We start from the raw sequence: 25,229 nt of genomic DNA, 5'->3' as shown, positions 1-25,229 counted from the left end.
AGAGGCACCAGCTCCCTCTTCACCCATCACCACCCCGAGGCAGCGGCTGCAGCCCAGAAACCGCCCTCAAATAAAGCCTTTTTGTGTAAGGCTCTTAGAGAAAAGGATCTGCAAATACAACAAATCTTCGTTTGGGCAGAAATGCAACCTTGGGCTGCCCCCTCCTCCCAGAAAAGGCTAAACTAGCATCTCCTGCTTGACCCAAATACAGAGGGCTCAGCATTTTATTGGGCACCAAATGCAACTCAATCAACATGTACATTCCCCTCGTTATCAGGAATTKAGAATAAACCAGATGTCCTCTTCGCCTGTATTTGTAAACCTAAGGCTCCAGGCTTGTTAAAACTRTATTTACCACAGCAAGGGAAATCCTAAATCAGAACTTTTTCTTCTAGAACAACCCAAAGTCCTTCCCATGTTTATCCAACAGGACATGAACTGAACTTTAGCAGCTGCCGCAGGTGCGATATCCAGCGAGGAGAAGGGGACGAACAGGGTCTCAATTTCTCTTTCAGCCTGGTCCTAAAGCTGGTCTGAGCACTGAGGAAACCTCAGAACATTTTCAGGTGGCCACTGGAGCTTGGGCAGTGCTTGGGCCAGGGGACACCTGGGGTATTTACACAGAATTCAGAGATTACCAGGATGGTTTGGGTTGGAAGGAACCTTAAAGCTCATCCCAGTGTCAMCCCTGCCATGACAGRGAYACCTCCCACTGCYCCAGGGTGCTCCAAGCCCWGTCCARCCTGSCCTTGGRCACTGCCAGGGATCCAGGGGCAGCCACAGCYKCTCTGGGCACCCTGTGCCAGGGCMTCCCCACCCTTCCAGCCAGGAATTCCTTCCCAATATCCCATCTATCCCTGCCCTCTRGCAGTGGGAAGCCATTCCCTGTGTCCTGTCCCTCCACRYCTTTGTCCAAAGTCTCTCTCCAGCTTTTCAGCATCTGAAGGTATAAAACTGCTATTCCACACTGTTCAGAATGCAAAATAAAGACAATCCTGTCTCAGAACACTTAATCACAAAGGTGTCACTAATGATCCAACTAATCCCAGGTTAAATTCCCCAGTGTCCCCCAATTCTACCCAGGCATGGGGCAGCTGTGATCATTTCTGTCTTTTTTCCCCTAAGATGAGCAGGACTTCCTGTGGTGAGGTCCTGTTTTAGCACCCACCACCACYACTGCAGTGATGGTTCCTTACAGGTGGCCGGGCTGATCCCATTCCTAATCCCATAATTAATTTAATCTGTGCAAACCTGAGGCCAGGGGCTCTCACAACTTCACTGCTGCTGGGAGCCTTGGATTYTGTGTTCATCTAAACTACAGTGCTCTGCTGAAAACAAAAATCCTTCAGGAGAGTTGGAAGGTACGCTGGGCTTTGCTTGTGGATGATAAAGAAATCTGAGTTGGAAATCCAGGATGATTTCCTGATGCACACACTGAGATGGTGTCAGGGGTGACAGACCCAGCCTGCAGTTCCTGGTGTTTCAGAGCAGAAAACATTTCAGGGAGATGCCATGGAAGTGAGAGAAGGCACAAGGTGAAGGCAGTGGCAAAGGACATCACTTAGGGCAGTGACACCTCTGGAGGTGACACCAGCTACAAACAAATGCCAATAAATCCAATCAATCACCCAACGCTCCCGCGGCGAGTAGGGATCCAGCCTGTCCTTGGTGCTGGGAACAACACGGCCTCTTGCTCAGGGGGGGTTTGATTCCTGAGGAACTGAGGGAGCTGGACAGTCCTGGGGCTCAGCTCCRAGCAGGACTAATCTGCAGCCAGGAGCTCCTGGCTTAAAATACCCATTGTGGGCACGCGAGGGGCTTGACCGGGAGCGCCTTCRGGGCAGCTCTGAGAAGGAAATGAAACTCAAAATAAATGAGTCATCACCAGGTGGGCTTTGAGGTCCCTTCCAGTGAAACCACCCCGGGATTCTGTGATCACACCAACACCCACCTGTCTGCAAGCAAGAAAGGGTTTATGCACAATTCTATGTCACCGTAGAAGAAAACAAGAGTAGCAGATATTTAGCAAAGAAATCCCACCACCCTAGGTGAGCAGAACCAAGAAAGTTCTKCTTTCAGTGGAGATACCACACAAATGACTGCAATCAGGTTGCACAGTTCTTGGAAGTATTTTTAGGATGAGAAAAGGTGCAAGTGTCAAAGTTTGTTACCCCAGCTGTAACCGCAGAAGTGAGGATAAACAGACAGAACCGGCAGGAAAAGAGAGGAATTAACAAAAAGCAGAAAAATCCTCCTCCTGTCAAATAAAACGGATCCACTGACCACTTTGCCTGGATGAAGATGTGCAAGGTGAGTGCCAAGACCAACGCAGGAGAGGCTGACAGGGATATCGGATACGGGAATGAGCCGTGAATGAAATGCCAAGGACGATTCAGCAGCAGCTCCACCTTCCAGGCAGCACTGCCTGCTCGGGGAGTTATTTTTACTATAACAACCTCGCTGCTGATTAACAGGGCAGAGGGGAAAAAAACCTCAGCACAGGAAGTTTGAAAGCTTCTCAGCAACATCTGAGGAATTTCTGTCTGATTCCTCTTGCATTCCGAAAATCCTCTCTAAACTGCACAGACAGAAAACATTCCGTTGCATTTACTGCTTTGTTTGCTTCCAGGAGAGGATAAAGCAAGAGATTAAAAGGGCAAAAATTATAAAGAGTAGAAAATAACTTAAAATGCTCTGATATTCATGTCTGTGAGAGCTCTGCCAGCTCAGTTATCTCTGTATCAGCTCGCCCAGATCTGTGGTTGTAAGGACAACAGACAGAAGCTTTTAAAATAAAGATTGAAAGAGCAACATTTTAAACCAAATGCTAAAAAACCCTTGGCAATCTGAATAAACCATCTGCAAAACACAACATAGCCAGGAACACTCGGAGCACTCCCGTCTCAGTGACCTTTCCATCACTGATGCTCAGCCCCTCTGGGGAAAACATGTCAATCCACCATAGATGAGGTTTTAAATGTTGGTCTGATTTAAAGATCCCACAGAGCTGTGCTTTGAAACAGCTGCCCCYTCAGCTGGGCAGAATTCACCAGCCAAACCAAACTGGGCTTCCCAGTTCTCCAAAATATGAACATTGTTGCTAAATGGTCCTGTTGTAGTTAAACCTTGGTGTCARGGCAAGGGTCAGCAATTCCCAATCTCAAAAACTCCGGGACATGGAAAGTGTCATCAAACTCCATCCCCCCAAAAACCTGGGACATGGAAAGCGTCAGCAAACTCCTGAAACTCTTTGACATGAGAGGTAGGATCAAGCTCCACCACCCAAAAACCTGGGACAGAAAGGTGTCATCAATACCCCCCCACCCCCCCAAACCCCTGGGCATGAAAGAATGAAAGATGTCAGCAAACCGCCAAAAAACAGTGACATGAAAGGTGGTGGCAAAACCACATCACYCCAAGAGCTCTGTGGCATGAAAGGTGTGCCCAAGTACAGTCATTTTGGAGGCTTTTCTGTTGCACATTTGCTGCCAGCACCTCTTCRCTCCTGCCACGTTTCAGTTCCCAGGATATCTGATGAGCCGCTAATGTTTCAGTCCGAAATTGAGCCCAGGTGAACACGGAACACAAGGGTCTGCCCTGAGCCCAAGGAACCATCCCCAGGTGTCCCATCCAACCCTGCCTCCAGCCAGGATCTCCCTGTGCTCACCACATGAGAGCTGTGGCTCCCACCTGCCTGCCAGGARCTGCCAGCTCTGCTCAGGCTCCAGGAGCCAGGGCTGCACCCCCGACGTGCTGCCACCACCTCGGTCACRGCTGCTGGAGCTCGTTAAAATCTGTCCCTTGAGTCAACTGTGAGGAACCAGCRAACACTGAGAAAATGGAAAGGGAAGAATCTCCCCATCCTCAACACCCATGGATCCCTGGAAATGTCCATGGCTGGGTTGGACGGTGCTTGGAGCCACCTGGGACAGCRGAAGGTGCCCTGCCCATGGCAGGGGTGGGAAYAGATGCGCTTTAAGGTCCTTCCAGCCCAGCCCATCCTGGGATTCTGTGGCTCAGTGATTAGGTGAGACATGCTCTCAGGCACATCAGGCACATCACAGAGGGGAGATTTGTGCTGCCCAAACCTCGTTCCACAACTYCACAAACATGAGGCTGGAAACTGAAGCATCTCAGAGAAATAATGAGAGAAAGTAGAACTCTGATTAGGCACAGCAGTGATGAGTGACTGCTGGCTGAAGGGCGATGGCCAGAGCCCGGCGTGGGCAGCGAGAGCCACCCGAGTGACCATGGGGTGTCACTCACACACCACAAACCCAGAGAACAAATGCAAGGCTGTGAGCACAGCCCCTCAGGGCTGTCCTGCCTGCTCGGAGAGCTCAGCTCACCCCAAGTCTTTTGGGGCTCCACCTGAGGAGCTCAACCCTCTGCACACCTGTGTTTTACCCTCCCCTTTCACAACAACCTGATAATTTCCATTTTACATCAGTCCTCCGAGGGTCTGACAAACCAGCTGGCTACAAAAGGATGCAAAAATTCTCATGCAAATCTTTTGTCTTTATCCCCTGACACATTTTCTCTGCTCTCGTTAATGCSGGTGACAGACAAAGCACAAACACCGTCCTCGCATCCAAAATCTGGGAAAAAAAGCAGGTTTATTGCTGGCTGGGGCTGGCAAGGGGGACACAGAGATGTTGTTCCAGGCGGGAGAACAAAGATTAACTACTCTTCTCACAGATTTTAAATCCAGGAAGAGTGACCTCATACAGCACAGCACTATTGAAACAACAAACCCCACAGAACACAACAAGCTGCTATTGACCCTTGGAACAGGAACGGCTCCATTCAAACGGGGGGTTTGGGAAAGAGCTTCCAGAAAGTGACGGGGAAATTCCGCTTTGAATTTCAGCACCGGGAAGAGCTTAACTCCGTAAATCACTGCACCCATCGCTCTTGTGCTCCCCTCAAACAGAAACAGCAAAAGGTGCCAGAAGCTTACGGGAAAAGCACAATCCGCAGATTTTTTTGGCACAGGCTGAAAGGTTTTAACTTTGGTATCACCCTGCTCTCACAATACGGCTCGTGGTCAGGGGGTACCTCTGCTCGGGGAGGTGTGGCAGGAGGGTACCCAGGGGAGACTGGTGTGCACCAGGAGGGACCGGTGTGGAGCCCTGTGGGCGCCCCCGATTGCAAAATCTATTGCTCGGGTTTAGGATCCCAACGAGCCACTAATGCCCGKTGCTGCACCAGATGCCGTGCATCCAGCCAGGCAGTCAGTTTTTCCCACTTGCCCTGCATTTTGATCAGTATTCAAACCCATCCTTTGTTCTGGCTCCCGCACACGGCCGGTGCCGTCTCCCAGGTGYACCCTCCGCCCTCCCTCCGCCTGCGGGCTCCAAAGTCACTCGGCACTTCCCAGCTCCTGTCCGCTCCCTGCCCAGCGAGGTAAAAATTAGTAACATACCATCACGTGGTAAATCTCCTTGCTTGGGAGACGGAGAGCTCTGCACATTGCTGACCTCGATTTCTTTTCTTTCCAGAGGAGCCGTTTTGCCGGGTTCCACCTCGGCGCCTTTGCTTTTGGGAGCATCGTGCCCCGGCGCTCCCTCGGTGCCGTTCCTCTTGTCCTTCTTGCCCGCCGCCTCCTGCCGCTCTTTGTCCTGGCTGCCGAGCTCGGGGATTTGCTCCAGCTTGCTGTGGAACACGCTCGGGCTGCCCAGCTCCTTCTTGAGCGAGTTGCTGCCGTTGCACTCCTCTCTCTTCTTGGCGGCCGGCTCCTCGGGCGGCCCCGGGGGCTGCGCGGCGGGCGCGGGCGCGGCGGGGCGGCTCGGCTCGGCGGCGGCACCGGGCACCGCCGGCTGCTCCTCCGCCACGGTCAGCGACCTCTTCATCGGCGCGCTCGGCTTGCCGGCCGTGGGGCTGCTGCTCTGGGTCAGGCTGCTATTAGGAGAGAGCAGCCCAGTGGCGACGTCTTCTCTAAGCACCGGCTCAGGGTATTTATCGGCCAGGTTAAGGGTTAGGGGCACCGACAAGTGAGAGCACTCTGACATCGCACGCCTCATCGCCTTCCTCTGGTGGGCAGCCCTGGCCAGCAAACTGCCCTCAGAGCCCAGCTGCTCCTCCATCTCCTCCTCCATCTCGGGGCTCTCGCTCAGGTCACTGCTTTTGGAGTCATCGTGGGCCAGCTCCACGGTGGTCGTCGGAGGGGCTGCTTTRGGTGCGGCAGAGGGGGACGAGAGCCCACTCTGCCCGTACTTGTCATTAACCRTCCCCAGGACACAATAGCCGGGGGCTCCATCTTTTTTCACGGCTGCTTCTTTAGCCCCCGAATCGTTYGGCAGGATAGGATGGAAATTGGGGTTCCAGACACTGATTTCCTGCTCCTTCATATATTTGCTGGCATCGCTCTCCGACACAGATACGTGGGGCAGCTTCGGCTCTGGCKGGCATTTGGTCTCCATCCCAGCCTTACCCACGGCTTTCTCTTGGTCGGTGATGGCTTCATTTTTGCCCAGCCCAGGACCGGGTTTTTCGGCTGCCGCCTGTCCCACGCGAAAATCGGTCGTTTTAGGGTTCGCAAAGTTCCCTTCAGCAGAAGGAAACGTTTCCGAAATCAAGGACCAGCTCTCAAGGTGACCTGCAGCCGCCTGGTATTTCTTGCCTGGCACCTCAATTTCTCTTTTGTCTTTCTGAGCTATTTTTAGCTCTTTGTCTAGTTTTCCCTCGAAGAAGCAGAGCTTGTCCTCATCCGTGAAACCGGCGTTCTTAACGAGCCCGTCCTTAATCGGTCCCCCCGAGTTCACGTTCAAGCCAATCTCATTAAGCTTTCCCTCGGTCCTCTGCCACTCGAATTCGGTTTTGCCGAAGTCTTTCGGGGACTCCATGCGGTGGAAGGCTGGCGAGAAGCTCTCGGAGCTCTTGCCCTTGCCCAGCTGGCTGTACTCGGAGAGCGAGGCTGGCTGCTGGTTCGAGAGGGACATCGTGGAGCTGCGCTGGCTCGGCGGCTGCGGCAGCGCTCGGCTGCCGGGCTCGGCTGCCGTGACGACACAACGTGCCCCCTGTATTCGTGACAAAACCCCGTCCTCCCCACCCCCTGCGCCGTCGCCTTCACTTGCTGCAGCCAGCCGCTAGTTCAAAAGAAACCGGCAGGTTTCATCCTTTTGTGGAGAATCCTCAGGAATTCACTTCGGGAGCGCAAACGCCCGGCCCTGAGCTGAGGCTGCCGTGGGTTTAATCAGCTCCGGGGAAGGGCTTCTCTGAGAGCAGCCTCTGGGGGGTCCTTACACATTCGGGAGAATTTCGCCCTCTCCTTTTGCTCTGCCAAACTCTGCCAGGATCGATGCTTTTATCGGTATTAATTCCTGCTGATGAGCCATTCCAATAACACGCAGGAACCAAGGTCAGCAATTTCCCCCGCGAACAAAACCAAAACACGGCCCCCCCCAACCCAGCCCAGCCCCGAAAGCACAGTGCAGAATGAGCTCTTTCAGCACAAGGGCTTTGTTTTCTGTGAATTTTAATATATTCTTTCAGAGTCAACAGTGATCACAAGTCCTGCTGTAATGAGGATTTCACAATTCACAAACCGGATCSCTCCTGTAAGCAAGAGGACAAAGCTGAAAAGGATGGGATGGGACATGTTTGGAAAGGTCCTGGAGTCTCAAATACTGCAAGATTCATTTTAATGATTTTTTTTTGAACACGAACATATCTTACAGTATTTTTAGCTGATTAAAAGATCCCACCTATGTGTGTTTTGACACAGCTACCTCTTGAGATCCACAGAATTTTTCAGCCAAGCCAAACCTCTGTCTCAGTTGCAAAAAATAACAACTTCATAGCTTGTTTTCCTAGTTGCAGGTGGACTTTTTCTATCCCACTTCATTTTCACCAGCACTGCACACTTTGTGTTGATCCATCCCAACCCAGCCTCACCACCTCTGACGTGCCCTATGCCACCACCTCTGCTCCAGCACCTCCACAGGGCTTCATCGGGTGGGAGTCTGGATTTGCACACCATTCCCCTGGTTACACTGGGCTGGAGGTTGCTCAGAGGCTGCATTAGCACCAAACTGCACATTCATCTTTTAAGTGTCTGGCGCAGCTTAATCCTTGACTGAAGCAGATTTTGCTCTCTGAACCAGGGTCACAACAGATCGAGCATTCCGGATATCGACACGCTCCACTCTGGAAAAACGTCCTTAGAGCTTGTGGAAAAGGCCTCCCCTGCTCGAGTTGAACTGGGAGAAATGTATTTTTATACCCAGAGCCTGCAAGTTCCACTACGCCCCCTGAATTGAACCTGCTGTGAGAAATGCTACAATCCACACATTTATCTGCTTGTATTTAAGCTTGGGATTTAAGGCACTGCTATATTTAAAAACAATGACTAAGGAACTGTAAGTTATATGAATCTTTCCTGACAGCCTCTAATTAACCAGAATAGTTCCACCCACAACCTTCACTTCTCAAAGAGCCTCAACAATTTTTCTTTGCTTTAATATATTCAGAGGTGCCTTGCTGTGGGAAACGGGCTCTCAGCTCACGGCTCGTGCTCTCCCTCCTCRCTGGTGTAGGACTAATGTTTGCAAGCACTTGCTCACTCTGAAAGTACTGATTGTGCTCCCCAATCTGGCAGCCCTTGAATTCCTCCAATCCCATATAATTACTGTTATTCCTCCATTGCTCACTCAATCCAAACCAAGACTTTTTTACAGGAAATCTCAATCCATCAGAGATGACTTACTGCATTTCCCCAGGAGTGAGGGCAGCCCTGTAAACCTCTCAGAAACCACCTAGGAGCTTTTCATTTGATTTTTTTTTTTAATTCCTCCAATCCCATATAATTACTGTTATTCCTCCATTGCTCACTCAATCCAAACCAAGACTTTTTTACAGGAAATCTCAATCCATCAGAGATGACTTACTGCATTTCCCCAGGAGTGAGGGCAGCCCTGTAAACCTCTCAGAAACCACCTAGGAGCTTTTCATTTGATTTTTTTTTTTAAAGCAAACATCTACAATTTCTAACAGAGGAGAAAACCCTCTTTGATTTCAGGGCTGGTACCTCAGAGCCCGGGATCAGGGAATGGATTTGCATCACTGTAAAGAAAAGCCTGACTCAATGTCAGCATACAGCCAGTAACAGCCCCCACTGCTGCTTTATTAAATAATATTTTCTAATGCAGGAAATGAGCCACAGTCAATACCTGGGATACTCAGAAGCAGGAGAATGCTTAGCTATGAAAAATCTCCAAAGTCATCTAAGTATTTAATCTCTCAGGACATTAATGGAGGTAATGCAGAGTTCATACATTGAGCTTTCCAACAGCTTCCTCCTGCTCACATGCTGCTGCCATATCCCTTCCCAGTTCCAATGCCCAAGCCTCAACCTTCTGCCCATTTAATTTTTTAAAATTTCCATTTATTAATATTCTGCCTCTGAAGCTGTGCCACAGTAGTTGTGTAACACTTCCAGTGAGGCCAGGAATGGCCACTCACAAGGCGTGAGCAGCAGCCCTCACACCAGAGCTTTGGATCCTGTTGTTACTTTAGATTCTTACAAACCTCAAATTCTCTGAAGAATTAAAAGGCAAACTAGTCAATGAAGATGAGCCAGAAAGGGTGGGAGGACGTTCATAATAAATGGTTGGGCAGATTTTGGGAGCTGACTCAGACAAGGGAGGATCCCAATGGAGTGGAGCTGGGTTGGAAGGGGGAGTCAGACACCCTCAGAGGAGCACCAGCTACTGCTTTTACCCTCAGTTCAACCTGGAGGAAGATTTCACACTCAAGCATCAAATCKGGGGTTTCCCACTTCTTTGGGTTCTTCACCACCTTTCATGTCAGGCAGGAGCAGTGATATCCTGATACAGTGAYAGCCTGATACAAATCAGGCCCTGGTCCAGCTTCTGGATGTGGAGCTGCCCCCACTGCCTGAAGCTCCCTCTCTGCCCCAGTGGGAAGGAGGGAGCAGAGAAAGAAGGGTCTGTTTTGCCTTCTCATCAGGAGGAAGGGTCTGTTTTGCCTGCTCACGTCCTTTTCTCCTCACTAAACCCCGTCCTTCCTTGCAGCAGAGCTGACAGAAAGGAGCCTGTCCGGGACACRGAGCACACCCAGCACAGGTGTCCATGCCAGCACCAGCCAGCTCTGCAGCCAATCAGATCTACTGGGATGCTTTATTGATCCTTTTCCAAGGGCAGCCTTCCCCAAGGGATGCCTGAGCCCTTCCCTGGGCTGTTCCAGGTGGAACTGGGCTGTGCCAGTCCCCGGAGCRGGCGGAGATCGCTACATCCCACGTCAGCTCTGGTACCCAATCTGCAGCCTCCCAGCCTCAGCAGATGAATCAGCCTAGTGCTTCTATTTTTGCTCCACTCCCGAAGCTATTACTTATCCTTGCTAATGCTCGGGGTTTTTTTTTGCTCTAATCTAACACAATCGTTTCTGTGCAGCCTCTTGCACTGGTTTCTAAGGCAACATCACTTTCCAGGATGATGAGCTCCTCTGTGCCAGCATCGCTGGCGAGGTCTCTAATTAAGAGTTATTACCAAGAACAGCAATCAGAGCCACCGGAACCACGAGGACACGCTCAGTGTGTCCAGGAAGGTGTGATTTACACACCCACTGCCCCGCTTGCTCACACACACACACGGGCTGCGTGCTCAGCCTGTGGAACCAGCCTGACACCCCTGCTCAGCCCACGCTTCACTTCCCCCATAGGCTGCAAGAAGCCAGGCTGAAGGACAGMACTGGAATATTTAGGATTCTGACCATCAGAACCTTGCACTGCAAGCTTAACATTACAAAGGTGTGGGGCTGTATAAATCTTTAATACAGCCTCATGTTTTATAGGATGTGTCACATATGGATCAAACCCTGCTTCAGAATTTACAATAAAAATCAGAGATCAGCCAAAACCAGAAATAAAACACTCAAAGTGTTTCTAACTCAATATTTGGTTATTGTGGGAGTATTTCATAGTGGAAACCGAGAAGAGGCAACACAAAGTTCACTGAATGATGCACAAGCCACAATCCGGCAACATCAGCCAGGAAAAGAGGCTTGGAATTCATATTTCCCCTGACAGTTAAACAGCATCACTAAGGAAATGTGGTCAGCAGCCTCAGCCTGGCAGAATCTGCAGCCAGAACTGGATTTGTTTCGCTCCCAGCTTTTCTTGAAAATCCGAGTGTCAAGGATGAGCGGGAATATAAAATAAAGGAAGGAAACCAACCTCAGGAAGCCCTGGCCAAGGATGGTGGGTGCCAGCTCCAAGGAGAGCTGGGCACGGAGCATCCAGCTGGAGAGGAACCAGGAGCTGGAGTAACCGGGTAGGAAACCAGCTGGAAAAAGTCATGGGCACATGCAGTGAGACACAGCTGATTTGGGCAACCTTGAAAGAACACAGAGCTATGGGACAGGACAAGGAGAGTGGATTTCWATGGGTTAGACTGGGAAGGAATTCATGACTGGGAGGGTGGGCAGGCCCTGGCACAGGGTGCCCAGAGAAGCTGTGCCTGCCCCTGGATCCCTGGCAGTGTCCAAGGCCAGGCTGGACACTGGAGCTGGGAGCAGCCTGGGACAGTGGAAGGTGTCCCTGCCATGGCAGGATGAGTTTTAAGGTCCCTTCCAACCCAACCATTCAGGGATTGCGATCCCATTGGATCAGAGGCCCCGGAGCACCTGGCATTGCTGAGCTGCATCTTTGGAACAACATCCTGTAAGCTCAGCTCACCTGTTAGCCACAGACAGAACCAACAGCCCCACAAAACCTGCACTTCAAGCTGAACCAAACCCACACCAGGGCCAAGGGAGGGAAAGCAGCTCACGGCCGAGGTCTCCTCATAAATCCGTGTGACACTGACAGAGCACTGGCTGTGACACCGTGGGGGGTCAGTTCCCTCTCACACTGGACTGGGACAATTAACCAGCCTTTAATTAATGAGCAGGCTGCAATATGATGACACTCTGACCATTTCAAAAGCATTAKTAGAGCCCCTCTGCTATTACAAGTTCCTCCACCACACTGCACCATGCTGATGATCTCAGGATGACTGGCTGCACTCACACACCCTTCAGCCCCTGCCCTGATTAACAGAGCGTTAATCAGCTGATGAGCTCCTGTCAGACAAACCCAATTACAGTTTGGGGTCCCATGGGAAAATTACAAACATGGTATGAATGAAAGGTTACTGTGCAAATGTTAGACCCACTTAAAATAATGGGAACCAGGCAGGAAAAGAAAATATTTACAGCAAGAGCTTCACTGTGGCTGTAAAAGCAAAGCAAATYCTGTCATTAAACAGAGATGGGCACTTCTTGCTTTTAAATGTATTTGATTTGCACACAAAACGTTGAGAAATCTGCCCTGCATCCCACAGRGGGACTGTGGCAATGGGCAGCACAAAGCCTGGCATGGGCTGGGGACAGAAGGCAGCCGCAGGGATGGGGATGGATGGGAGGAAGGAGGGATCCAGGCAGGAGATGAGCACTCTAGCAGGCCCTGCAGGCCTCATTTGGGGCAGTGATTCAGGAGCAGCCTGTCTGCACCACAGGGTGGTTGTGCAATGAGCTCCCTGCCCGCAGCACTCGGCTCGGCAGCGCCAGGGATCCGAGCTGGCCCTGCCTCAACAGCTTATGCCATCAAAATCCCTAAGAGGATACAGCCCCCAAACGCTGAAACAAATTAATTTCTTTTTTTTAAATCGACTATTCTTTAAGGACAGATTGACGGGAAAAGTATCTTTTGCAAGTGTCCCTTTGAAACTGAGCTTGAGGAGCAGAGGGAAGGGGGATGTCAGCAGCAAATCGGAATCCAACAGCCCAACCCTGGCTGAGTGAACACCTCCCATCATTTCCCCCCTCAGCCATTCCTCAGCACCCAGCCCTGCATCAGCCAAGGCACTTCCTCGGAAACACAGAATTTAGCACCATGCTTGTCATCTCTAATTCCCAATTTGAGTTTTAATTCACACAAGGTGCAGCACAAAGGTTCAGTCGCATTGTAAAGGCCGATAATGCCCGTCATGTTTCTGTTATCAGCTCAGCTGCCTCCTGACATTAAAAGGTATAAAATAATTTTCCAGAAGACTCTGGGGCAGCTCTTCCAATGACAATGACAACAATGARAAGCTGAAATAAACCCAAAAGAGGGATAAGGGATTAAATTCAAATTGCATGATCAGCCTTATAGCCAACGTTTYCTAAGCTGCACAGTGAAAAATAGAAGAAAAACAAAATTACAGAAGTATGCAAGGCCTGATTTACAGGAGATGGATCCAACTTCCGTCAGAGAGAGCAATCTGCAGCATCACAGTTGCCATGGCTCCCGAGGGAGCTGTATCAACGTGGGGACCTATTTTAGCAGCACATACAGGAGCTGATGTTTTTAGGGAAGCATCCTGTTATCCTGGAACACATAGTGTAGAACATGGAAGCCTGGCTAAAGAGATCTCATTATTCAACTTGAGCAGGAGATCCTCCAAAATGCCTAAATCTGGGAGTAAAACACTGCCTGCCCAGCAGGGGCAAGAGAAATGGCTTCAGCACCCAAGGAGGCTGACAAGAAAGGGGGAAAGGGATGGAGGGACAAGAAATGGAGGGACAGGACACAGGGAATGGCTTCCYACTGCCAGAGGGCAGGGATGGATGGGATATTGGGAAGGAATTCCTGGCTGGGAGGGTCGGGAGGGACTGGAATGGAACTCCCAGAGTAGCTGCGGCTGCCCCTGGATCCCTGGCAGTGTCCAAGGCCAGGCTGGACAGGGCTTGGAGCASCCTGGGACAGTGGAAGGTATCCCTGCCCATGAAATGGGGTGGCACTGGATGAGATTTAAGGTCCCTTCCCACCCAAYCCCTTCCAGGATCCTGCTGGATATAGGGTGTGAGGATGAGCTTCCCAGTCCTGCCTGACAAACACAGTGAGGTGTTGGCCAACAGCTGAAAATCCAACTCCCTGAGCATCCAACTGCTCTGTAACAGGGGCACCAGCAGGCACAGGGAGGGGACACATGGTCTGTGGGCCACCTGGACTATGACAGTAATCTCCTGGACCCTGCAGCTCTGCCCAGGGAAGTGCTGCCYTCACCAGCCCTGGACGTGACCATAAAAGGTGTGGCTGTGACACTTGGGGACAYGGTTTAGTGGTGGCYTTGGCAGTGCTGGGGTTAATGAGCAGTTCCCTGGCTCTGTCAGTAAACAAGAACATTCCCCACGGTCAGGGACCTCAACACCTCTCCCTTCACTGCTTCCTGGGCTCAGCTTGGGTGTGACTGAATTCCCTGCTGCAGCCTCAGATCCGCCCCAGGCGCTTCCACACCAGTTGTGCCAAGTGAAGGACTCAGCCAGGCTTTGTGGGTGGCTGCAGCTCATGGAACAGCTGTTCCATGCAAGGCCAGCCACGGATGGAAATGGAGACAAAAGCCTCGGTCACATATCTGCATTTCTGGGGAGGGGCTGCCCAGGGAGCTTTGGGGTCCYGACCCCAGGAGGTGTCCAAGGAACACCTGGATGTGGCACTTAATGCTCTGGGCTGGGGACAAGGTGGGCAYTGGCACAGCTCGGACTGCAACCTTAACGATCCTGGGATTGCGTGGATGCCCAAGCACCTTAAACTGCTGYGGGAACACGGCAACCAAGAGCTCCAAAACAAGCTCAGTCATGGAACCATGGACCCACAGGGATCACTGATCCAATCCCTGGCCCTGCACAGAGACCCCAATAAACCCACCCTGTGCATCCCTGTGAGCGCTGTCCCAATGCTCCTGGAGCTCTGGCAGCCTTGGGAATGTGACCATTCCCTGGGAAGCCTGGGCAGTGCCAGACAAGGCACTTCTTAAAACCCCACCCAACCAACTGTTGAACCTACAATGTGTGGAGGGGGTGAAAGCAAAGGGATGTCATCCAAGCCCTGTGCAAACTCACACCAGGACCACTTCCAGGTGCACAGAGTGTGCCCGCTCAGGCACAGGCTGCAGCGCTGCTCTGAGCCAACACTCCTTCATCCCATGCACGTGTTACCTGGGCAAGACGCTCAGGAGGAGCTTTTCCTTCAAAAACTCCTAGTGGAGAATGGAAAGGCTTTGGAGAAATGTTGGTTTTGTAAAAGATGCTGCCTTCAGCTTTCCCTTTGTTTTGTTGCATCATGCACCAAAGAGCATCACTTCTGCAGGCACAAGTTCATGCAAAGAACACCACTTCCACTAAAATAGAACTACTTCGGGTTATGCAACACTCATTAAAATTACAAAACCTCTCAAAAACCTGAGCAGCATGTTAAGGCACTCTGGGGCTCGGGGTCTGGTGAGTTAGTGGCTGCATCATGCAAACTGGCAGCAAGAAACTCTGCACGAACAGAACAAACTTTCATGCCTGATGACAAGGCAAAAACGGAGAGCACCTGAGGGCAGGGAGAAACTTCCCAGCCCATCTCGACACAGTGGGGTTCACTGAGGTGCCAACTCTTTCTGAGGAAGCTTTAGAATGAGTAGAAGTACAAGAATATTTTAAATTTCATCTCTATCCATATTTCAAAATTTTTAAGAACTTGATTCAGTTCTATGGGATGATTTCCAGCTCATTTCCTATGAGCACAGGGACCTTGTTCCCTGGAGAACAGCCAGGGTGACTAGCCCTGGATACTGACCAGCCCATCCAAAGTCTCCACAGAGGGATAGTCTCAAAATTTACATCAGTACCACTATTGTTAGAGCTGCTTTGGAAGGGGTTTTGACTCTAGAAGGAAACATTTTGTGGATGAAGAGGCTCAAGGAAGCTTAACCCAAACCAACTGCAGGTGGAAAAAGGGATGCAGTTGGTGTGGGGTGGGATAAACCCAAACCCTACAAACAACAGTGACCCAGAACAATTCCCCTGGATTCCTCCATCCCTGAGCAGGGTCACAGTGACCACTGTCACTGCACAGGTCAAGGCCACTTCCAGGCTGAGGTGACAAGAAGCCAATGCAGCTTCCCCCCCAAAAGTGCCACTTTGCTTTAATACTCTACAAAGCCTGTAAAACTCCAACTGAACGGATAAAACCCAGTGCAGAGCTCTGGAACTCGCAGTGAGCTGCTGGAGCTCCCAGCTTTGGGAACGAGCACCGTGAGCCAGGCAAGCAGCGCCAGCAGCCCCTCAGAGCAGCCCCACACCCCTCATGCCACACTGGGAATGACCACTCGGGCTCATGCCAAGGCAGGGCAGGCAGCAGCCCCGCYGCATTCCCTGGCACACGCACACACCTTTGTCCGGCCGGGGCCGTGGCGCTGCGGCCGCTCTYGGCTGCCGGGGGCTGCCTCTGTCCAGCCCGGGCCTGGCCACCAGGGCTGGCCCCCCTCGGGCCTTGGTGGGTCTCATGTAGCCCTTGAGCTGCTCTGCTGCCTTCACTCTCTCTTTCTTTGCCTCTTTCACAGTTTTCTGTTTACATTCTTCTTCTGCTTCTTTAGTTGTGTCCTGAGATTGCTTTTCTTTGGCTGTGTCTTGGGATTCCTTTTCTTTATTTGTGTCCTGAGATTCCTTTTCTTTGGTTATTTCTTGGGATTCCTTTTCTTTAGTTTTGTCCTGAGATTCCTTTTCTTTGGTTATTTCTTGAGATTCCTTTTCTTTAGTTTTGTCCTGAGATTCCTTTTCTTTGGTTCTTTCTTTTGATTCCTTTCCTTTAGTTATTTCCTGAGATTCTTTTTCTCTAGTTGTGTCCTGAGATTCCTTTTCTTTGGTTATTTCTTGAGGTTCCTTTTCTTTAGTTTTGTCCTGAGATTCTCTTTCTTTATTCGTGTCCTGAGATTTCTTTTCCTTGGTTGCATCCTGAGATTCCATTTCTTTGGTAGCTTGAGTTTCCCTTGTTTTACTTGTGTCTTGGGAATCCTTTTCTTGGGTTTTGGCCTGAGATTCCTTTTCTTTGGTTGTGCCTTGAGGTTTATTTATCTCCATCTTTGGTTTATCTATCTCAGTCTTTGATTTATCTGTCTCGGTCTTTGACACTGGAGCGTCCTCCAGGAGAGCATCCCCAGCGCGAGCAGGGCCCTCCTCTGCAGGCTCAGAGGGACCTTTTTTGCWCTCTTTGGGCTGTTTTTGGGTAGTTTGGGCAGGCTCAGGCTCGGAGCTGCGGTGCTGGGGTGAGCTCTGCTCGCTCTTCGTGCCCCCGCCCGGCTCAGCCMCTCCACCTTTCCTGTCCATCCCAGCTCCTGGCACAGCCTGGGGCGCGGCTCCCTTGGCTCCAGTCCCTGGTGTCCCTGCAGGGGCTGGGGAAATGCTCCCTGTGCCCCTCTCTGCCCCGGACACAGTGGCCCCTGGTGTCCCTGTCTGTTCAGCAGCTCCCGAGGATGCTCTGAGTTTTGGATCTGCCATCTCATGATGGAGCTCTGAGGGAGCCTGGGCAGCGTTGTGCTTTCTATCAGTGGGTTTTGTTCCTTTATCATCCGCCTTTGCCATGGGAGAAAGGTGGCTTCTCTCCTTGGACTGACCATCCTGGGAAGCAGCCTCTCTGCTTTTCCCATCCTCCTGTGAGCCCTCTTCTCCAGGCTCTATGTGCCCCAGACTAACAGTCTGCTTGTGAGATTTCAGGGTCTGCACCTCCTGCTTAGCACCAGCTCCAGGCTCTTTGTTGCTTTTCTGTGCCACAGCTTCCAGAGGAGGAGGAGGAGGAGGAGGAGGAGGAAGGCCCCCAGTCCCTGCACCCCCCTCTCTCTGCTTTGGGGAGCCACAGAGAGCATCACCCACGTCACCAGGGCCACCTGCTGTGGTCTGAGCCACAGATTTGAAGTCACTTCCTTTATTATTCCAAAGCCTCTGAGGGCCAGTGGGAAAGTTTTTAATATTTCTGTTTTCATCTACAAAATCTGTGTCTTCCAYGCCACATTCCAGCCCAGATCCCGGRGGAGGCTGTGCTTCGCTCCTGCCTGGTTTTGCTTCTGGAGGAACAGGCTGCCTGGAGGCATTTTTAGCCTTTTTACTGCTTCCATCATAACCCCTCTTTTTAGATCTCTCAGGGACTGGGACCAGACTGGGATCTGACACTGCTGGATGCTCTGGAACAGGGTTTTTATTCCTGCTGCAAGGACTGGCACCTCCTGCCTCAGGTTTGTCCCTGACCTCCAGGCCAAAAGGAGGRAAGATCTCTGCTCCTGCTTTATGCTCCAGCAGCAAAGGCAGCTGCGGGTCAGGCTCCACCTTTGTGTGCTTCTCTTTACCCTCTGTGTGTGACTTCCCTGGCTCCAAAGGCAAAGCAGGAGCCTGTACCTTAGCAGGAGCAGTCAGGTCACCCAGCAGCATGGCTGGAGTCCTGGAATGAGCCTCCTCACCCTTTCCAGTCTGAGTTTGTTGAACATTTCCTGCTGCGGAGACATCACCCGGCCCCAGCTCAGGACTGTGCTCAGCCTTCCTGCCTTTCCCATCTCTGCCTTTACTCCTGGGTTTGTCCATCCCCATCTCCCTGCTGGGACTGTGCATCCCTGCCCTGAGCTCTGGGAGAGGCTGGGATCTCTCTGCTTCCTTCCCTTTACTCGTAGGCCAAGTTTCTCTGGCACTGCCTGTTCCTGGCTCTGACATCTCYGTTTCATGGCCTGCAAGGTTTGGCTGCTTGGAGAAGCTCCCCCTGCCCCCCTGCATTTGGGGCTTTCCTAGCTCCTCCTCCAGACTCTCCCTTTGCAAACCAGACCCCGTCTCCTTATCCAGGCTCATTTCCTTCCTGCCTCCAGCCGCCTGCTCCTGGCTGCTTTCCCCCCCAGCACCCGGGACAGCTGCCTGACCAGAAGGGCTTTTCTCGGGMTGTTTCCTTCTCCCATCACTGCTCCTTTTCCTGGCTTTCTCTGCCAGCACCGTCACATCCGAGCTGAGCCCAGCAGAGTCCCCAGCTCCTCCAGCCTCTCTGCCTCTCCCAGCCAAGCCCACCTGTGTTGCTGGACTGATGGTGGYAGCCAGGGCAGAATGTTTGGCTTCCTCTCCCCTGCTCTCCAGCACCAAAACTTGGTCTGAAGCTCCCAAATCAGCTCCTACACTTTTCCCACCACTTTCTGTCGCTTTCTCCAGTCCCAGCTCAATTGGCCTTTGCATTTTAGCTGCGTTTTCCTGYAAGCCCCCAGCGGCGACAGAGCCTCCCTCTCTGTCCTTATCACAGCCCTCCTTCACCTCAGGAAAACTGCCTGGATCCATCTGATTCTCAAGGAAAGGCTGCTGGAAAAAGCTTCTTTCCCCTTTTTTGCTCCTTCCATCGCTGTCCCTTTTTTTGGGCTTGTCTGCAGGACAGGCCTGTGCAGGGCTGGCTGGTGGGTGTCCCCTGGCAGGTAAACCTCCATCATTCTCAGGATAAGCTGTTTCTTTTCCAGCCTCATCTGTCCTCCCTCCATCAGTGAAATTGCCTCCATCCTCTGAGAGCATCATCTGCTCTGAGAAATTTTTAATTCTTTTAACTCTCCCTTCACCACGCTTTTTTTTAGGCCTGTCCACCCTGTGTGTAAAACTGGGATCTTTTCCAGCCTGCTGCTCTAAGGCAGTAAATCCTTTCCCTTTGTTTGGATCTGGGGAATCTGCTGCCATCGCCCTGCCCCCTGCCTCACCAGTGGTGTGATGTTTGGGAGCATCGGGAGCACCCTCAGCCTTTCTGTCCTGCACAGCTGGAGCCTCCTCAGCCTTTGGTGACGCCAACGCTGGAACAGGAGCTCCAGGAGCTTTTGTTGGGGTCTTCAGCCCTCCCTCTGACCCTGCTTTACCTTCCCCAGCTGCCTTTGGCTCCGTAGGGAGCTTGTCCCCCATGGCTGCAGCCTCCAGGTGAGGCTGTTTCAGGGATTCCTTTTCAGCCCCTTTGCTTTTTTCGCAGTTTTTTTCAGCTGCTGCTTCCAATGATCCATAGGAAGACTGATGGACAGAGCCACCAGATGCTTCCTGCCCWGCAGATGGGGTTTTAGGCTCCTTATCTTTATGGCAAAGGGGCAATTCCAATGGTTTGGTCTGTAAGGGAGTTTCTGCTTTGTTCAGACTGACCACCAGGTCAGCACATTTTGACTCCTTATCCTCCCTCTTCTCGTTTTTGTTGGGACGATCTCTCTCCGTGGCCCTGGTGGGTCCCTTCGCTGTGGCAGATTCCTCCTCCTCAGTCTTTCCCACCTGCTCCTTGGTTTTGTCTTTGGACTCCAGCACCCAGCTGTCRTCCCTCATTGCTCCTGTCTTCACCTCCTCTGTGGGTTTGGCACCCAGCACGCTGGATTTTGGGGCCTGCTGTCCCGGGGCTGTCCCGGGGAAGGCGTTCTGCTCGTTCAGGGTGTGATTCCCAGCTGTTATTTTAGCATCCTTTGGCACATYCAGAGCTCTGCCTCCCGAGGCCAGYGGCTGCTCCCTGCTCCCTGCTCCGGGACACACGTCTGGATTCTGCCACTCCAMCCCAAAGGGAGCGTTCCTGGGAGCTCTGCAGGCTGCTCCGTTTTCATCCCAGAACTCCATCCCTCTGGGCAGCTGGTTTCTCCTTTGTTTTGGTTTCTTTTTCTTTTTCTTCACAACAGCCCCTTCCAAATCCCAGTTTTCCCGGGGGGGATCTCTGCAGCTCTCCACAGGCTCCATGGGGACATTGGTGGCCTTTTTGTGTGGAACCCTAAAACAAGGGGACGTTCCGGCACCACAGCCAAGCTCCACTGTGGAACAGGGATCTGCTCTGGGCTCAGGACTCTTCTGCTGTGGGAGACCTACAGGATGCTCCTCTGGCCCATCTGTGAGAGGCACTGGGGCAGGTTTTGCTCTGCCAAACCCGCGGTCCCTGGATTTGTGAGCTTGCCTGACTTGTGCAGTGGGAAGACCTGGAATATAGGAAGCCCACTCAAACATCAAGGCCACTATGTGCTTGATAAAAGAAATACTAAATGCACTGTCTCTGTGATTCTAGGCCATAGAGTCAGACGTGCAGGGCTCCCCAGCCCTGGTCCCACACCAGAGCCACCCAGCTATTTAAACACGAGTCCTGCCACAGGCTCTTACCCCACCAAAAAGCACCAGCTCTYGTAAGGACATGCCATTGCTTTTTAAAAATGCATTAAGGATCCATTTTGTCTCAGCAAGACAAGRTCAGAGAGAGCCTTTTTATATCTCTGGCTGGCATCCTTCCAGAGTGGGAAAACAGAAGTTTAGTGGGAAGATGGGAAGAGAGATGGGGGCAGGAGAGCCAAGTTTCCCCAGCACCCAGGGTGGAAGCAGTGGGAGGCAGAACCTCTGTCCCAAGGTCACTTGCTGTGACCCTGGGGACCCGTCAGCTGAGTTCTAGGAGAGGAGCATTTGTCACTCAGCCCTGGCCCACAAATCCTTCTCCACGCACAGCATGAGCAGCACCAGCTCCTCTGGAGGCTGGGTCAGTGGAGCAGGAGAGAATCACATCTTCCTGTGGTGATTACACAGCTCGACTGGGACAGAGATCCTCATTGGGAATACCCTCGTAAGAATTAACAGTCCCTTTAATACCAAAATAAAAGCCAGTGCTGATGGCAGAGAGATRAGGAGCTCTGCCATCCTCCAGCACAGCTGTGAGCCAGTCCCAGTGAGAAAGCACTCAGAGCACCCAGATTGGGGCTTTCTGTTTGAATATGGAGAGAAAAGAGCCTTGGAGAGGACAGGGATCCAAGGGGAAGGGGGAGCCCGGCACCACAACACAAAGAGCCACACAAAGACATTTTTGCTTGCCCAGGTGGCCCCACAGCCAGGAGGAGAAGGGGAAGAGTTCCCAGAGGAGACTTCCAGGAGGAAATGGAATTATTATTCATATTATGATTTGTATCCTACCTGTGGGCTCCTGCAGGGTTTTCCCTTCCTGAGGTTCCACGTGTTGGACGTGGTTGTGCTCAGCCTCCTCCTTTTGTGCCTCACCGTCCTCAGCAGGAGTGGATTTTTCTGGAAGGGCTTTATTTTCTAGTGCTCCTTTTGCTTCTGCTGGAACTGGAAGATGAAAGACAGGAACAGAAAGCTTCAGGTCTCAGGAGTGCAGGCAGCCTGCAGCCAAYCCCCAGCCCTTGGAAAGGGGTTAATTCTGTGTTTAACAGGAATGAAGCTGAGGAAACGTGGTTATTTCATCTCCTCACAATCCATCTGAAGCAGCACTTCAACATTTTGCAGACATGTCAAGGTGGGGGTAGAACATGAAGCAGGGGCTGTCTTGGGCTCAAGCACAGGATGAGGATTTGTTTGGGTTTTTCGTCTTTGTAATCAACCCAATTCAGACCACCCCAGCCTCCCACTGGGAATTCAAATCCAGAACGAACTCCATTATCAGCCTGGAGTCCCTGGCTAATGCTGATCATCTTGTATTCATCTATACCTTACAATACTTTCACATAGACACCAAACATTCCTCACTCTGCATAATTACACCCAGTTTTAATTTGTGAGGCATAATTACATGGGAGAGCACTTCTCCCTGTAATTAATTTTATTTAAATTTTAAATAGAAAGGAAAATGATGACAGACATTGGTACAACAACTGTGGATGAGGAAGAAAAGAACAAGTTCCATGAATAACAGCCCCGTGTCAGCACACACTAAAAACCTGAAATTCCAATTTGGAATTGGAATTCRTTTTCTTTCCTTTGCCAAGGGCAGTGCCTGTGTGGGGCAGGACTAGCCCAGCTTTGCTCGGGGTTGCATTTCCCACCTGCTGGCTCCGGGTGCTGGTTGGTTTTCCCAGGAAGCTGCTCGCCYGGGGGGCTGGGGGGAGGTTTCCTGTCCTTCATCTTCTCTGAGTCATCCCCAAAAACTTCTGGAGCTTTGGATTCCRCTTCCACCTTTGCTGTTGCTTCTGCAAATGGAGTGCAAAGAATAAAAAAATCCTAWTTTTCAATTCAGATCAGATTAAGTAAGACAAAAACCACTCCCCCACCAATTTTTATCTTGCACAAGGAACTCAGGGGTTTCTGCACTTTCAAAACCTTTTGGGAGTGATTTTTAGGATCTTTCTACCTTCCTGTATTTTTTTGTATTTCCTCTCTATTCACCCACCTGGACCTCTCAGTCACTACATTCTTGTGAGGTTTTTTTTAATAAAATTTCTCTCTTGAAATTTATCCTCATCATTAAACTAAAGAGTATTAGAAGATAAAAAAAAATATCTCACTCCAAGCCCATCCACAATCAATCCACATATGCTGCCTCCGCCCAGGACTATTTGCTGCATTTTAGTAATCTAAATATAGAATAAATTTAATTTTGGAGAGCAGTTTTCTCTCCAGAAGTGTCCCCGGAGAAATCCACACAGCACAAGAAAGCTCCACATGGAAAACCAAACACGCCACTTCAACACCTACAGTCGTCCCAAGGAAAGGTCCCAAAATTATCCACAAAGCCTATCAGTCTCTTCAGAAATTGTTTTCAAGGCCCTGTGTCAGCTCTGTGTCCTATGGGATTTTGSAGATTTCAGTGAGAGCTGAGGGTGGTGGTGACACAAAGCCAAGCACCAACAGGGATGAGCCAACACCTCTCCACGGCTGCACTTAAACTACTGAGCCCTGCCCAATGAAAACTTAAAGCTTATTAAAAACCTCTCATTTTRTGTTCTGTGAGCGAAGAATCCCCATGAAGCATTTCCTGTGTGTGCTGAGAGCAGAGCTGAGCTCTCCTCAAGGTGCTCCCTGCAAAGCCAACCAATGCTGGGCTCGCTGAGCTCAGAGGTGGCTTCCAGCCTGAACTATCTGTGACTGGAATTGTGGGATTTGGGCATACTCACCTGCAGGAGCCTTGTCTTSCTGAGGGGCAGTCTCAGATGGTGGCAGCTCCCCAGACACAGCAATTTTGGGGGCAGCTGCAGGGCAGGGCTGGGCTTCCACTGACACCTTCCCGGGATCCACAGTGGGGAGAGGCTTGGCTGGAGCTGCTGCAGMAAATCCAGAATCCAGGCCGTGGGCATGGTTGACTTCTGGTGCTGGGGCAAACTCAGAGTCCACAGCGTGCTGAGGTTTGTTATCTGCTGCTGGAGCAAATCCCAAATCCAAGGCATGGTGAGGTTCTGCATCTGCTGCCGGGGCAAACCCCAAATCCATGGCATGCTGGGATTCCATTCCTGCTGCTGGAGCAAACCCCAAATCCATGGCATGCTGGGATTCCATTCCTGCTGCTGGAGCAAACCCCAAATCCATGACATGCTGGGATTCCATACCTGCTGCTGAAGCAAACCCCAAATCCATGGCATGCTGGGATTCCATACCTGCTGCTGAAGCAAACCCCAAATCTACCCCATGGTGGGATTCCACACCTGCTGCTGGAGCAAATCCCAAATCCACACCATGGTGGGATTCCATGCATCCTGCTGGAGCAAACCCCAAATCCATATCATGGTGGGATTCCACACCTGCTGCTGGAGCAAATCCCAAATCCTGGCCGTGGTGGGATCCAGCGTCGGGTGCCGGGGCGAAGCCGAGCTCTGTCCCCGGGGTGGACACATCGTTGACACCTTTGCGGGGGGTGGGTTCAGGGGCAGCAGAAAGCCCCGGATCTGTGGCCTGGGAAGGGTTGGCTGCTGCTGGAGAGGCAAATCCAGCCCCCGGAGCCTGGGCAGATTTGGTGTCCACGGCATGGCCAGACCCGGCCTTTTCGGCAGGAAGSGCCGCAGCATCGCAGGCGGGAACGGAGGCTGCACCTGCCCGGAACAGGCAACAGAATCAGGGAAAAACAGAATGGGAAAACCTCACCTGGCTGGTTACGGCTGGGGAAAATGAGAGTTTCACCCCCTGTTGCTGCCCTTGGCTTTCAGCACCACTCCCTCCCCTTCCAGCAGTGTACTCCAGCTGTTCCAGCCTTTAGGTCACTCCTGGATGCATCCAAGAGCTTTTCCTGCTGCAGCCCCATGTGCCAGCTCTGCATCCCTGACTGCAGCGGGACTCCCATCTGCTCCCAGCGTGCAGCAGCCAAGGATGGATTGCTCCTGTTCAAAGCCTCCCTGATGCCACAYAGCTGGCCAAGGGCCAAAGCTGCTRGATCCTCTGCCAGGAGCACATTCCAGCAGAACCCAGACAGGAATCACAGCGAGGGGGCTTTCACCGACTCCCAGCATGGCTTGGATGGGAAGGGACCTTGAAAATGTTCCAGTTCCAGTCCCAGTCCCTTGTCATGGGCAGGGCACACCTCCCATGATCCCAGGTTGCTCCAACCTGGCCTKGGACACTTCCAGGGATGGGGCAGCCACAGCTTCCCTGGGAAACCTGTTATTTCTCTGCTGTGGGACACAGAAAATGTGGAATCACCTGTGTGAGCCTGTGGGTTTTCCAAGAGCAGGAAAAGTCCTGACACACTCCAAAGCCACACAATTCAT

At 51.6% G+C, this 25,229-nt stretch overlaps 1 protein-coding gene across 10 annotated transcripts in view; it reads right to left on the bottom strand.

Moving 5' to 3' along the window:
- Window positions 1-25,229, bottom strand: part of MAP4 (microtubule associated protein 4) — a 113,831-nt gene that overhangs the window by 28,800 nt on the left and 59,802 nt on the right. For 5 of the 10 annotated variants that reach the window (XM_057367847.1, XM_057367848.1, XM_057367851.1 and 2 more), the window contains exons 7-10: window positions 23,649-24,557; window positions 22,581-22,724; window positions 21,715-21,867; window positions 16,200-20,741 (exon numbers count right to left, since the gene is read on the bottom strand). In XM_057367847.1, coding sequence (XP_057223830.1) covers window positions 16,200-20,741; window positions 21,715-21,867; window positions 22,581-22,724; window positions 23,649-24,557 — 5,748 coding nt within the window. Of the gene's footprint in view, window positions 1-5,425; window positions 8,764-16,199; window positions 20,742-21,714; window positions 21,868-22,580; window positions 22,725-23,648; window positions 24,558-25,229 lie in introns of those variants that run through there. The other 5 variants (XM_057367857.1, XM_057367855.1, XM_057367852.1 and 2 more) reach the window with 4 other exon arrangements.

Source organism: Malurus melanocephalus, unplaced genomic scaffold, assembly GCF_030028575.1.
Source record: "Malurus melanocephalus ecotype Western Australia unplaced genomic scaffold, MMel_1.1 scaffold_86, whole genome shotgun sequence".
In the NCBI taxonomy this organism is placed as follows: domain Eukaryota; kingdom Metazoa; phylum Chordata; class Aves; order Passeriformes; family Maluridae; genus Malurus; species Malurus melanocephalus.
Note: the sequence above shows the minus strand (reverse complement) of the source record. Positions and strands in the feature narration are given on the sequence as shown.